This window comes from Podarcis cretensis (genome assembly GCF_951804945.1).
Source record: "Podarcis cretensis genome assembly, chromosome: 12".
Lineage (NCBI taxonomy): Eukaryota > Metazoa > Chordata > Lepidosauria > Squamata > Lacertidae > Podarcis > Podarcis cretensis.
The window spans coordinates 14982937-14998444 of NC_137181.1; the positions used below are offsets into that span (position 1 = coordinate 14982937).

Sequence of the window (15508 nt, forward strand, 5' to 3'; positions counted from 1 at the left end):
ACCTTGTCGCAGTTTTATAACAAAGAAGACAAAAAGGGGTGTGTTTTCACATATGATTTATTAGAGGCCCTTTCATGGAAAAACCTGGCCTTACATAAAAGGAATTAAAGCTTCATGCCACTTTTGGAAGTTCAGAGTCAGGGTATCAATCTAAGTTATCACAACCTGCATTTTTAATATATATATATATATATATATATATATATATATATATATATATATATATATATATATATAATTGTATACACATGTTCCATAGAGGACACTGAGAGGGGAAGAAAATATATAAAAAGAAGTTTCTGAAAAACTGACTAATGGAGTTGGCACTATTTGGAAAATGGTGTGTCTATGAATCATGAATACGGTCTATGGTTTTTGTTAAATTTGCTTTGAGTTTTTTGGCATGCCCGCAGTTCAGACCCTCTCCATATATATAACTGCAGAGATTCCCGAGTAGGGAAATTACAACATTTAGTTTAAAGCTATTTATCTACGCTGTGGAAATCTGGCATGTCTTTGAATAGCACAGTTTTTGTTTTGTTTTTTTAAAGCAGAATTCCTATTTCCTGGCAAAAGCTTGGGGGGGGGGAGCCTTACCTCCTGGCATCACCAAGCCAACATCTTGCACTGTTAAAACAGAAAGCTTTTCTTCAGAATCCACTCTGATGACTCCATAGGTAAGCCCGTGCATGGACAGCACCCCTCTGCCTGGCGGCTGATTGCTATCATCTGTTGGCCTGCAAATATGAAGAAAACGTCAAATAGACAGCAACTCTCAATCTGCAATGTTTTATATATATATCAATACACAGAGGCCACAAGATTATTATTTTTAAAGCTCTTTAAACTGTTCCATTTTTGATCCTTTTGCCTTGACACACAAAACCAGCCTAGCCTAGCCTATTTTATGTCAACACAAACATACATCTTTCATAGGCCTCTTGAAGGTGAGAAAGTACAAAAGAGGAAATGCGTCAAGGTGTTTGTTTTGGTGACACGGCTCTTTCAACGCAATGCCATTTTTAGTTATGGCAGATGTTTTCACATAGTGCAGGCAGATCCCAAGACATATTCCAGATCGAACAGTGAAGTGAGTGTGCCTCTCTGCCTTTTGCAATCCGTACCAAGAAACTGCTGCCTGCAGGGCTTATCTTTAATTACTATGGCTTTCCCTGCGATGCATGAAATACTAGATGGGTATTAGCTAACCATGTTCATTAAGAGGGGGGAAAGATGGCTGGTGCCATAAATTTAAATTAAAAGATTCTAAGGGGCTTTTTCCCTTCCTCCCAACATGATACCAGCAAAAAAGGACTGAGCACTCCAGTTATGGGAGGGTTTTAATGTGCAATAAGGCATAACAAATGAGAGGTTGGTAAACGGGTGGCCGTGATTAATGTCATATCCATCATTTAGAAGGAAGGCTCAACCACACTATTGATCAACATTATCTCTGAGCCTGTGCCCTTCTGCAACTGTCATGCTGAACATAATACCACCTTGTGTATATTTTTAAGGTGAGCTTTGTCCCATCATCACTCAACACTGATACAAATAAGCTGTACAAGTACCGCAAAAAGAAAATAAACTTTATTAGAGAGAGTAAGCTTAGATCCCAATACTCATCTTGCATATAGATAATTGGTTTATGATTTTCACTGATTGCCATTGCATTTAAGTGTGCATAATGCATGGTCTCTGGAAGCAACTCAAAACATTTCAAATGGATGAGCAGAGAGTATTATTGCTGCGTTTTCAAACTCTTGGTGCTAACTTGCAAAGTCCTTAAAGTCCAGGGATGCTAGGCATACACCATGAATAGGGCTTCAAGTTTTTGTTGTGGGATTAAAACATGCTTTGACTATTTGTAGGTTGCAGCCCATGTTTCTAAAGATACATGCACAAATTTTGTCCTGCCTAAAAAGGAATATCCAGTTGTCAAATAAGAAGAATCAAAACAACATGTTCTGCCTGCTACCCATCACCTGGTAGCCTGACAATGATTTTGAATCATTGCTGGTTTGTTACTGAAGAATTCGCCATGGCACAAATGCCACATGTCAATGAAAGTTAAATTAGAACCATGCAAAGCCTGTCACCACATTTGTATTCTGCTTCTCTGTCTGTGGGACCTTCTCTTTTTGTCAATGTTATGCTGACATTTGCATTGTGAGATAGGCTAAGCCAAAAGATGGTGCCCTGCCCAAGCTTATCCACCAAGTGGGGAATCTGAACCCAGGTCTACCTGGTCCAACAGTGTAGCCGCTACACCGGATCTATAAACGACTTGTACCTCCTCAGGTAAATAGCTTTCATGTATGTTTTGTGGGTGAAACCATAGACATCAGAATACAAAAACCTTATTGAAACTCTATAAAGCCAGAGAAGAAGAAGATGATCCTGAAAAGATTCAGATGCCAGAGAACATTCAAAAAGCTATCAAAAGAAACCAAGTATTTTAGAACAATAGTCTTGTATGTAGTTTTTTTAAATTTGAGAAAATTAACTTTTGAAAGAAAAGGGGAAAAAATAGATTACAAAAAGTTTAATATAGCTGTCTGAAATATATAAATGTCTTGTATCCTGTAATACTTTAATGAGAAACACTTAAACAAGATATCAGAACCTTTTAAATTTATAAACTGATTAATGGAAAAGAAAGACAGAAAATAAAAAAGAATTAATAACAAGAAAGAGTGACTTAAAGTTTCTGATCCAAAGAGTTCCTAGAGGTCCAGTGACTGATATTTTCCATTTATTCAATTCTGGGACAGCTGTATGCATGAAGCTATGTTGCCTTCATGATAACTCATTTTAAATTTAAATATACAGTACCTTCTAATAGCCACTGTGAGAGCCTCTGGCGAACTAGCACAAGGGCAAATGACTTCTTGTCTGAGGCCTTTGCTTTGGAAGACATTAAGAAATGCATCACAAGAGGAAATAGACCCTAAAGTAAAAAGAAAATCTGACATCAATATAGGGTCTATATGCAATAAGCAATGCTTCCAGGACAAAAATAGAGCAATTATGAACAGAAAGTGGCAAAAGAATCTAACTGATTCCCTCCAAAGAGAAATAAATTTGCTACCAGCCTAGTTACAATTTTCAAGACATATGAGGTGAGATCTATAGAACTACACAACTAGTTTCATGAGCCCAGGAAGGCTTCTAACGGAACAATCCACATCATGCAATCTGCTTTTGAAACCAAGGGCATTCCGAAAGCAGTCGGTACAGGGTTTTGCTCTACAAAGGGGAAAGGGGACTTAGAATCCCACTGGGCATGTCCTGTCCAGAGCTGAAAACAGCTCTTACTATTTAATTACACCTTAATTAAAACAAAAAACAAAAACTCCCACAGCAAGTTATAGGACGTTGTCATCTTAATAAGAGGTCATTCGCATTCATGTATGGTTTCAGCAGACTGCTTTAAATGGCTTAATCTCACTTTTATTTTTCATACTTTGGTATGCACATAAAAGTACAAAATACACGCACGATGTTTCCAAGTTCTAATTGAAGGTGCTAGGTTGTTTTTTTTACTTGTATAAATCTAGACAGGTTGAGGGTCTGGGTAATTCAAAGATGACAATCTCCCATATGAATCTGTCTATCCAATCAAGATATCTATGGAGACTTCTCTGTTGGAGGTGTAGAGAGTGACAACACCTAACTAGGCCTTCTCAGTGGTGGCACTGAGGCTGTGGAACTCGCTTCCTCAAGAGTCTCACCTTACTCCTTATTTATTAGTTTTTAGATACTGTGTGCGAATAGCTTTATTTCCAAGGATACCTGAGATTTAATGACTTTGTGTTTAATTGTGGGTGTTGGCTCTTAGTGATTTCTTTTTGGTATTATTTATGTTCTACTTCTGATTTGTAGACCTGTTTGGGCAAGTATAGAATAAAAACAACCGTAATAAGTAAAATACAATTAGGTAGATGGAAGTTAAGAGCAGAAAGAGGAATTGGCTACTACTGATAGCACATAGCACACCCTTCATACATGATAATAAAAAAAATCTACCGTACTTTCCGCACCATAGGACGCAGTTTTTCCATCTTAAAAACTAAGGGGGAAAGTCTGTGCGTCCTATGGAGTGAATGCAGGGGGGAGGCAGGCAGGAAAAGCCCGCAAGAGCCACACACAAGCTTCGCGCGGCTCTTGGGGGCTTTTCCCCAGGAGGGAGAAGGGACTGACGCGGCCAGTCAGTCCCTTCTCCCTCCTCTAGAAAAGCCTTGCGCAATCTCTCCAGTCGTGGGAGGCTGTGCAAGGCTAAAGAGGAAGCCAGGGTAGTGAGTGCGATCCTTCCCCTCGTTGCCCGGGCTTCCTCTTTAGCCTTGCGCCTCTCCAGCCGCGGGAGGAAGCCAGGGCAGCGAGCGCGATCCTTCCCCTCGTTGCCTGGGCTTCCTCTTTAGCCTTGCGTGCCTCTCCAGCTGCGGGAGGCTGCGCAAGGCTAAAGAAGCCAACTTTTAAAAAATCTCTCTATCTCTACCTCTTTTTCTTTTTTCGTCCTTTCTCCACCCCCTTCATATCCTCTGGATCAGTGTTTTTATCTAGATTAACATTTTAGTTTGGAGGGGGGGATATTATAAAAAAGGAAACTTTGCAGCTTTTATTTTAGTATACAATAAAAACAGATTAAACAAAACACAAAAGAAGGAAATAACATAGAAGAAGAAGAGAAAAGGGAAAGCCATTTACCAGAGGTAGATCTTAACCCTTACCTCACCTGGGAGCTTCTCTGGGCAGGAATTCCCTCGGCTTAAGTGGGGTGAGGGAAGAGTGGCAGGTAGGGGGTACCTACCTAGACAGTGAAGCCACATGTCTCTCCAATGAAAATTGGGAGTGGGCATTGTGTGAAGTGGCTGTGGATCTCCTGCCACAGAAGTGTAGGACTGTATAGAGTTGGGAGGGCCACCCGAGGGTCATCTAGCCCAGCCCCCTCACAATGTAGGAATCACAGGTAAAGAATGCCAGGCAGATGGTGCCCCCAACCGCTGCTTAAAAGCCTCCAGTGGTGGAGACCCCCAACAACTTCCGAGGTCACAGAATTGCAGGGTTGGGAGGGAACTCCAGGAGTCATCTAGTCCAGCTCCGGTGGACAGCGGGCACGATCCATCCTGTTGCGCAAGGCTAAATATGCTGCTCAAGGCTAAAGAGGAAGCCAAGGCAGTGAGCGGGATGGATCGCGCTCGCTGCCTTGTCTTCTTCCTTAGCTGCGCTGGAGAGGTTTAGCTCCTGGCTGGAGAGGTTGCGCGGCTATGAATCCCGCTCGTTGTCTTGGCTTCTTTGCTCTTTGGGGCTGGGGGGGGGACCCAGGCTTCCCCCGCAGCCCCGAGAAGCTCTGGGAGAAGTGGACAGGCTGCCTGCAGCCTGTCCCTTGCTCTTTGGGGCTTGGGGGGGGGGAATAATATTTTTTCCCTTGATTTCCCCCTCTAAAAACTAGGTGCGTCCTGTGGTCCAGTGCGTCCAATAGAGTGAAAAATACGGTATTTATTTTGTACTTTGATCTGTGTGCCCAAGTATGAACATAAAATAATTTCCCCTAAGTTTCAAATGTTTTGTGGAGAAACCTTCTGTTCTTTTGTACTGCTTAAGGATAAATTTGATTCAGCCTTTACATAACAAGTTGTCATGTCACTTATAATTGGATTTGCTTCTATGGGATATCAGGTTTGCTCCAGTATTTGTTAAAGAAAAGAAACCAAAACACAACCCCCCCCCCCCACACACAATCCAAAATGAATTAGCTCCTGAAAATGCTTCGCGGCAAACCTCAAAATGTTCATTAACCTTTTTTTTTTGCTATTCATGACAGAAGGAATTATTATTATTACACGAGTAACAAATATCTGAGGAAGCCACCCACCAGTCAAAGTTAGTGGCTTGTATGTCAGAGAACGCCCAGTCATAAACCTTTAACTTTTATATTTATTTCTTATTTTTATGCTGCTCATGCACGCAAGAGAAAACATAGGATGCATAAAAACAATACAAAATAACATTCAAAAAAAAGGAAGGGGGGGATTGCTTTTGTTCCACAGCCATTACTTACATGGATTGGCGCCATCAGCAACTATTAGCATACGGAGGGAGGAGAGGTTGATATCTCGTTGATCTCTATGCGCTACTAATGCCCAGTGCATATCCCTGGATTTCACACAGGCAACTTTCGCTGGGGACCAGGATAGGGGGAGGAGAAACAGAGAGGAAAAGAGGAAAGAAGATTTGGGAATATGAAGTTCAAAACTTGTCCAAGCGTAGCAGAAATTGCTTTCAATGAAAACAATGGCAAAACAACCAGAAGATACCAAAGATGTATTATTTACTTTGACCTATCACATATACCAGGGATAGGAAACTTCTGAGATCTCAATTTGGACTTCGTATTTTATGGCCCTTCAGACAAGCCACAAAGGAATTCTGTTACAGGCACAGAAAGGTTGCCTAGGTTCTAGGTTACACCTCTTACAGAAGTGGCTGAATAAAGCAGGTGGGATCCTGGAAGACAAAGGCTTGGCAAGCTTCACTGACTAGCAAACAGGGAAGCCTAGCACAACTGTAGCAGTATAGACTGGGGAGGACCCTATTTAAGTAGAGCCCTCTGGCAGAGCCATCAGACATGCAACAACAGAGAAGATCAAGCCAGGCTTCTAACAGAATGAAACCACTACTGAACAACTGGCTGATTGTCTTTTTAATACACAAGCTGAAATAAACTCCAGTGGCTTTCCAGATGCGTCAAGAGGTGTGTGTCCCAAATGACCCTTGCTATTGCACCTACTCATCGATTTAAAGCTATAGAAACAAATTACCGTATTTTTTGCTCTATAAGACTCACTTTTTCCCTCCTAAAAAGTAAGGGGAAATGTGTGTGCGTCTTATGGAACGAATGCAGGCTGCGCATCTATCCCAGAAGCCAGAACAGCAAGAGGGATTGCTGCTTTCACTGCGTAGCAATCCCTCTTGCTGTTCTGGCTTCTGAGATTCAGAATATTTTTTTTCTTGTTTTCCTCCTCCAAAAACTAGGTGCGTCTTGTGGTCTGGTGCGTCTTATAGAGCGAAAAATACGGTAATTTACAGGTGTGTGCAATGGCTATTCCAACATCACCACCATTACGTTTTAGACCAGGGATGGGAAAACTGCAGCTCTGTTGATACATCAGCCCTAGTCAGCGTAGCCAAGGGTCAGAGATGATGGGAAGGGTCACAGATACTCTATCCGTGTTTTACAACTTTATATGCTGCTTAACTTCCATCCTCACCTGTGGGCTTGTGTGTGAATGGATGTGCATGCACAGGTGTGCAGCCCTTACCTTTGTACTGGCAGACCTTCTGTATCCACGAAAGTGGGTTCACTTTCATTAAGGAATAGGGGATGCTTATGACATGCATCATGTTCATAACACTCTGAAATTAAGTGAAGGGAACACAGGTTTCAGCAGTAATGAAACAAACCACAACTCTTCGTTAAAACAAATCCCAGCTCTGTTGTAAGTGCTACATATTTTTGGTTACCTATCGAAAAGGGTTTAAGACTAGGGACTCAGCTAGACTGGTAAAGAAAAAGTACTTTATATGCGTTGTATATGCAATATAACACTGTGACACCAGATGTGGCGTCCCATTTTTCCCTACGGGATTTCCCTGTAAGAGTTTACAACATGTTTAACTGAATTTGACGTGTTTAGCCTTGATCTCAATATATGAACCAAAAATTACGAATGCCGCATTTCTAAAGCAGTTCTCGTTTTCAAACCCTTTTACAGAATTGCGAAGTAAATAAAGTCACTACAGACTAAGGGACTTGTTTGCTCATCGCTTGGCGATTGATTGTAGGTGATAATTTGCAGGAAGAAAGAGCCGTTGTGGAACAGAACATTAGAGACCGAAACTTTCATAGCCTCCAACATCTCCTAAAAACTAAAGGATTCTGAATGGAACCAATTCACACATGCGGGTGCAAGTCAAGTGTTCAGTAAGCAAACAACATTCAGGCCTGTGTGGCCCTAAATTAAGTTATGTTTATGGCTTTTGAATAGCGATTTAAAGCTTTGGAATGATCAACTGAGTGATGAGGGCAAAATACGCTATTCACATCAAGTAAAAGGCAGAGAAATTAGAGAGAAACCTTTATCAGCTAATTGAAGACTGAGTATAAATTTTCCTGAAATCCTGAAGCTGTTGGGAAGAAGGCAGGTATTTTTCAGGAACTGAACAAAATTTTGTGAGGGAAATTTCAATATACTGTACACAGTCTTGTTTTCTTATCAGTTCTAAGCCAATTTTCTACCTAAAGGATGTAAAATCTATTACGCATAACTTCACACAGAGTTGGATTTGGAGTTGCGTTTTTCTACAGTGGGATGGGCAGTAATTTCCTAATACTGCAGACTGTCCTACATTGTTATTTGCGGGGAGTAAACTCTGACAAAAACAGTATTTTGAAATCCTGCCTCAAAAGCATTTTTATTATTTCAAAAGAAGAAATAGCTCACAAGAGGGTTTTTGTTCCTCCCTTTAATTTTCCCTATATGCAGAGTTTAACAACTGGGAAAAAAGAAACGAGAGGCCTCAGGGGAGGGGAAAACTGATTCCCCACCCCACCCCCAATCTTTCTGGGTTTTCCCCCAGGCTTTGACAACTCTAGGAACTCCAAAAGAGGTAGTTAATCCTTCCTAAAAATAGGTTATACAGTACATTTGCCCCAATAACCTCAAAAGGTCATCTGAGAGGCTTAAAATAGGAATGCAAAGAAAACGGTTTTAAATAAGCTAACATGTTTCATTGCCTGGGTGGGTAGGGTGGAGAGAGACTGTCCTGCTATATGACTGGGTTGGAAATCAGCCAATATGTATAAAAATAAATGACTCCGTAGAAAATTAAAAATATAGATATTAACCCCAGAAATAAGAGAAAAGTGGCTGGAGAACTGCAACAATGTTAGTAAACTCACATTTCGGCTATTACAAATGTCTTCAAGAAAATGTGGTACAGATATAGCACAACTTCTGAAACCATTTCAATAAAAAACTTTGCTCACTACTTTGGTTACACAGACTCTCAAGAAATAGAATGGTGTTTCTGAAACTTGGGTGTCCAGCTGTTGTTGGACTACAACTCCCATGTTCCTGGTCTGCCTAGGTGAGCATGATGGGAGTTGTAGTGCAACAACAACTGGACACCCAAGTTTGAAAGGCTGGGGAAACTCAGCCAGATGGGCGGGGTATAAATAATAAATGATGATGATGTTGATGATGAATTAGAATCATAATAGTTCAACATTACTATCTGTAAACTATTTAACATTACAGTCATTCCTCCACTTTATTGATCCTTTCTTTTAATTGAGCAGCAGAGCCAATTATATTACCATTAGCCCAGGCATATTAAATCATTGGGATTTTAAAAACTGAGCAGAAAACCAAAGTCTGCAGGACGTGCAGTTTGTAATCTTGTCTTTTTAGTATTTTGAAAACCAAAACAAACCAATAAAAAAACTCAGTCACTAGCACTATGTTTAATATTTTATAATATCAACATGATGATGATGATAATTTTATTAGTTATACCCCGCCCATCTGGCTGAGTTTCCCCAGCCACTCTAAAACATCAAACAATAAAAACTTCCTGATACAGGGCTGCCTTCAGATGTCTTCTAAATTCAGATAGTTGCTTATTTCCTTGACATCTGAAGGAAGGGTGTTCCACAGGGAGGGTGCCACTACTGAGAAGGCCCTCTGCCTGGTTCCCTGTAACCTCGCTTCTCGCAGTGAGGGAACCACCAGAAGGCCCTCGGAGGAGGACTTCAGTGTCCAGGCTGAACGATCGGGGTACAGATGCTCTTTCAGGTATACTGAGCTGAGGCCGTTTAGGGCTTTAAAGGTCAGCACTAACACTTTGACTATCAACACTTTGGTTATCAACATTCTGCTCATATGAACATTTTTTTTTACAACGAAGTTCTATGATGACCTTATAGAAAAAGCAAATGTCTTGAATCAAGCCCTTGCTCCTATGATCATACACAAGAAATATGCATTAACTTCAGTGGCTACAAACTATTACACAGGAAGAGCCTTGAGACCTCTAGAGACAAGTGCTCAGAGGACCTGGACAGCAGGTGGCCATCTCTGCCCTATTAGGAAATCCCCTTCTTTGTCATTTCTAATTTTGTTTCCTTCAGAAGAGCCACCAGCTATAATATCATGCATTCTGCCTTTTAATTCCCTGTAGATGTTTGAAAGCAACTCTCATCACGCTTCCAATGGAGCACCCCACAGCTGGAAGTCAACCAAGGGTGGAGCTGGAAATCAAAATATTTGCTGCATTGCATTGAACAGACCTGCCAGAGTTTTTCGCTTTTGATTCTTAGATGAAGGTTCACCAGAGCCCAACCCCAAAAATAATACTTATGGAACTGAATTACTGTCTGCTGTTATTACTTCAATCATTATTCTGGCCTCTCTCTTGTCTTCTTCTCTTATGAATACAAATATAAAACCTCCAGCTGGCTTTGTAAGTATTCTAGGCTCAAGGGTGAGTCAAAGAAAGTTCTGTTCTTTTTCCTTTTAGAACCTTCACGTTCGGAGACAGTACATCTTCAAAGACCACATGTGAAGAAAAAGAAGAGATGGAACTTCCCAGGCTGTCCAACACTGGAGAGAGTTGTGGATTCAGAAGGTCTTTGGATCACTCCTCTCACCAACAATGATTTCTGCATCTACCAAGTTTCCTAATGTTTCAAAAATCCATCTAGCATCAGAAGGTAAACATTCAGAGAATGCTCCGACTTCCTATGGAAAGGTAAAACACTCCATTCTCATTTTTAAACCATTACTTTAATGAGCAGTTGTCTTACCGTAAGAATCCCATGCCATAATCCTACATCTTTCTTGAAATCTAATACGTTCACAATGGTTTCGGCTGTGTGACCAAAACAACAACAACAAAACAAGGTTAGTTACTGAGTGCGTAGCACAGTCTGCAAAAAAACAAAACAAAAAAACCCAGCCCGCTTTAAGAAGTGATTGTAATAAAATGTTGATGCTAAAAAAATTGCCACCAGATGAGCTGCAGAACCATTTGAGATAAATCGTTACTGACTGATTGCTCTTGGCCAGACCATTTCTTCTTTCCCCTCCCACTCATGTTTTCATTTGCATTGCATTTCATAACCAATAGTTCACTTCAAAACAAGCCATATTCTAAAAGGTTGGGGAGTGGGACGATGTTGAAAACAAAGCAGTAAGAACAGCATATTAAAAAATAAAGACAACCGAGATGCCACCAAGACTTGCCTTTTGGAACTGGGAAATACAAATTTCAAGAGGCTAGTGATGCTCACCTTAATGCGAGACAAGCACCACAACCCATGGAATTCTTCTCCAACTGGGATTTTAATCTAAAGCAGAAATGGTATCCCCACTCCATCAGTTCTCCCAACCCCAAGCGCTCTCTCTCTCTCACTCATCACCTTCCAAAACCCTTTCCGTTCCACCTGCTTACCTGGATGGTGTTGCTGTTATAATGTCAACAAGTGGGAGGGAGAGCTTCCCCCCCCCCCAGCCCTATGTAGCCCCTAGGAAATATGGCTTCCTCAAGGGCTACTGCAATGGCGGAAGATCTTGGAACTCAAATCAGATTGACCAAGAAATAGAATGCATTATTTCTCCCATGACTGATGGCTTAGTCTGAGCCAATCCAATCACTGCTAGGGCAGAGGAGAGTGGGGCTTTGTCATTATCATCTTCAAGAACTATTATGCCAGTTTCACAGAACCATGAAAAAAATATTTCAGGAATTAAGAGACAATGCTGAAATACCTTCTGTGTATCCACATGCCTGTGTAAGAGCTTGGCAATGGGTCAGAAGTGCGATTCTCGTCACAGTAACCCCGAGAACACTTCCATCTTTGCATGTTTTGTACTGCAAGAGAATTTTTTTCTCATCAAGATTCAGGGAACCACAAAAACTCAAGGACCTAAAGGGACGGTCATCTGAAAGCAGCCTGGAGGATGGCTCCATCCAGACTACAAGACCCAAATCCTAAGGGCCTCCGTGGATTATGTGCGTCTGCCATTTTCATCATGCTAGCAAAGATACATTGGGGAGGGATGTGCCTGTTGAATGAGACAACGAAAAGGGCTCTCCTGTGAATTACAACTGCTTTCTGCTATTTGCTTGGGGGAATGGATGGCTGATGTGTATAATAAAAAGGTGAAGCTTTGCCAGAGCCTCTGTTCCCACCCTGTTTACTCAATGCAGGAGCAAGTCATTGGCCCTGCAACACTAACTCAGCAAACAAATGATATGCCCCACGCCACCCCCAGTTAAAAATGATTAATCAACCAGTATTCAGCCACCAAGATTTCAAACTTCCTCTGCCAGCTACTTGTTTCTTCATTCACATATCCTGCAAATTCTCTACAAGTCTCCAGCCCTCCATCAAGTTTCCTGCTTGGCAGGGGGTTGGACTCGATGGCCCTTGTGGTCTCTTCCAACTCTATGATTCTATGATCCCCACTCCCTAAAGAGCCAGACAAAGCCATTACAAAAACCTTCCTCATATCAATACGTTCTCAGGTTTGAACTGGCTGCAAGGGCAGGAATGAGTCTGAGTGTTTAATTGATCACACCAGATCCCTGGAGCTCTTCAATCTGAAATTCTAGGAATATAGGAAGGTGATTTATAACATGTAGGCCCATCTTGTCTGCACTGACTTTTAGAAGCTCTCCAAAGACCTGGACTCACCTCAATGTAAGCTGTGTCATTGTTTGCATCTTTGATATGTGGGAACCAGTCTCGAGGAGGTTTCGATAGGTGTTTCGATTCTGTGACAAACCATAGCAGCTTTGGCCAGCCTTAGAAGTAAACACAAAGTGTTGCTTTTATTTTATTTTTAAAAGCATTCATTGACCATAATGGGTTTTTTTTTAATAAAAAATAATAATTGTACTTAATAAAAACAGTTTATTAAAATGTAGAAAGCAGCCTTATGCCATATCAAACCATGTGGTATGAAAACTAGCTCATCTAGCACAGGGATGGGGAATCTGTGGCCCCCCAGATGTTGTTGGACATTCCTGCTCATTAGCCATGCTAGTTGGGAGCTGCTGGGAGGAAAAACACGATCTAGGCCTTTTATTCTGTCTGATGCCTGAAAATCAATGCAGCTCTCTACACTTCCTCTTCTTCACTATGCGGTGTACATGCAATCAGGCGTACAGTACTGTGACTTAGCAAGAACAAGCCTACCTTTAAATTGTGGTATTTCCCCTGTAGGGCTCTTAGGCAGTCCTTTGTGGCATGCATCACTAGTCAAGGCCACCGTCACACCACAGCTTCCGAGCAAGAAGCCTATCTGCTGGCTTCCTGCGTCCTGGTTGAAGACAAAGCGAGAAAGAAACCACGGAAGTAAATCACTGCAAGAGCAGTAATGGAAAAGGCTGCTTCAGAACACATTTATGCAAAAGGCATTTGCTTTACCTAGCCAACCAAACACTTTTGAAAAGACATCTACCGCGACAGTCTGAGCAGGCCTCTTTGCGTTTCCGCGCATCTGCATTTCCATGACAAGGATGCCGCATCCCGAGAAATCTCACCTTACTTCAAGAAATGAATCTGGAGGACCACAACATTTCTAGCACTTAGGGCTAAGGCTTCGGGACAGTTTTTTGTGAACCTTGCAGAAGCTCGTGGCAGGGAAGGGGAAAGGCACAACCGGGTTCAGGCAGCATAATCATGCACAGGTATTATTAGCAAGGTCGCTTTCCTGTCTACTTAGCAGGTAAGGCAGATTTTCCTCCGTCTCCCATATTGTGAGAACTCGGGACCACCCAAATCAAAACTGATCCAGCAGCAAGTTTGAATCAGGCAAGCGAAAGCACAATACATGACATTCGCTGCCAGAGGATGTGGCGATGGCCGCTGGCCACGACGTCTTTAAAATAAGAGGGGAGGGGTGAGAAAAAATTCATGGTGGAAATGCCTATCAGGAGGAGGAGGAGGAGTTTGGATTTGATATCCCGCTTTATCACTACCCTAAGGAGTCTCAATGCGGCTAACAATCTCCTTTCCCTTCCTCCCCCACAACAAACACTCTGTGAGGTGAGTGGGGCTGAGAGACTTCAAAGAAGTGTGACTAGCCCAAGGTCACCCAGCAGCTGCATGTGGAGGAGCAGGGCCGCAAACCCAGTTCACCAGATTATGAGTCTACCGCTCTTAACCACTACACCACACTGGCTCGTGTTCAGAGATTCTGGGGATAAACAATGGTGGAGGGTTGTTGCCTTTATGCTCTGCTTGTGGGTTTTTCAGGGGAACCTGGCTGGTCATTGCTGGAACCAGATGGCTGGCATAGAGGGATCCTTGACTTCTTCAGCTTTTATGTACATAATTCAAACCAGGCACAATTTCCACAATGGATTTTTTGGGGAGTGGGATGGGGGTGGAATTGGAGTTTATATAACCCCAAGTAAAAAATAAACACAACAGTCACTGCATGCTTCCCCTTTTCTCCCCACCTCTTCTGCCTTTGATCATACACCGATTATATCTTGGGGGGATACTAGTACCAAAGGATAGTTACAATGGTTACAAACTAGTGCTCCCTCAGTTCTATCAAGGCTTCCATGTTTCAATGCGCGCAGGCAGTCAACATAGTAAAAGCAACCCAAAATGTGCATATGAAGTTCCTGGATATACCCCATGCATCTGTTGAAGTCGTACCAGCCAACAACCAAACACCATATATATATAAATATATATTAAAAAGCAATAGTTCTCTAGGCAGAGAAGGAATTGAAAAACAGAATAGAGAATTTTGCAGTGCGAACTAAATATCATGATGTTCTCGAAAACAAAAGAAAGAAATTATGCATTGGGGAACTGAAGCAAACAAGACAAAAGGGGAAACTTTGAGGCTATTGAGAAAAGTCGTACATAAAAAGTAAAGCTTTTGGACATAGATCTGTGTTTTCCACAATAGGTCCAAATCAAGTGTCTTTTTGTTTTTTAATGTATCGTTGCGCCGAATAAAAAAAGCAATCAAACCGAGGTAACGACATGCATCACGCCCCAAAGCTTAGCACCAGTATTTTCATACCCAGGTTTGAGAAAAATGTTTTGTTACAAAGATGGGTTTGCGTATGCTGATTTTTTGAATGGCATGGTGGATGAGAAACTGGTATATAATAGATTTGTATAACCTTTTCAAAGTTCAGACATTCAACAAGTTGTCAATTTTATTTATTCGCATTTTCTGTTTGTTACAATAATTATTAGAGATTTATTTCCAGCTTGGCAAAGTTAAAGACATACTTTTGCAAGAAAAGTCTTCAGAAATGAGCTCTCATTTGGTTTGGCTTCTATGAAAATCCAGACAGAAGGAGGAGTCCCCTTGTTAAGATAAATAGAAAGAGACAAGAGGATGAAATCATGCCATTTTGGGGAATAACTCTCTGCATGCTGCGCTATCATTAGCCCAAGGAATATCTGAAC

At 41.6% G+C, this 15508-nt stretch overlaps 1 protein-coding gene across 6 annotated transcripts in view; it reads right to left on the reverse strand.

The window, feature by feature from the left end:
* DIP2C (disco interacting protein 2 homolog C) overlaps positions 1-15508 on the reverse strand; it is a 301056-nt gene that overhangs the window by 56044 nt on the left and 229504 nt on the right. For 3 of the 6 annotated variants that reach the window (XM_079996376.1, XM_079996372.1, XM_079996373.1), the window contains 9 exons: positions 15329-15406; positions 13265-13388; positions 12761-12870; positions 11832-11934; positions 10868-10932; positions 7323-7416; positions 6062-6181; positions 2836-2950; positions 598-737 (listed from right to left, as the gene is read on the reverse strand). In XM_079996376.1, coding sequence (XP_079852502.1) covers positions 598-737; positions 2836-2950; positions 6062-6181; positions 7323-7416; positions 10868-10932; positions 11832-11934; positions 12761-12870; positions 13265-13388; positions 15329-15406 — 949 coding nt within the window. The remainder of the gene's footprint in view (positions 1-597; positions 738-2835; positions 2951-6061; positions 6182-7322; positions 7417-10867; positions 10933-11831; positions 11935-12760; positions 12871-13264; positions 13389-15328; positions 15407-15508) is intronic. The other 3 variants (XM_079996374.1, XM_079996375.1, XM_079996377.1) reach the window with 1 other exon arrangement.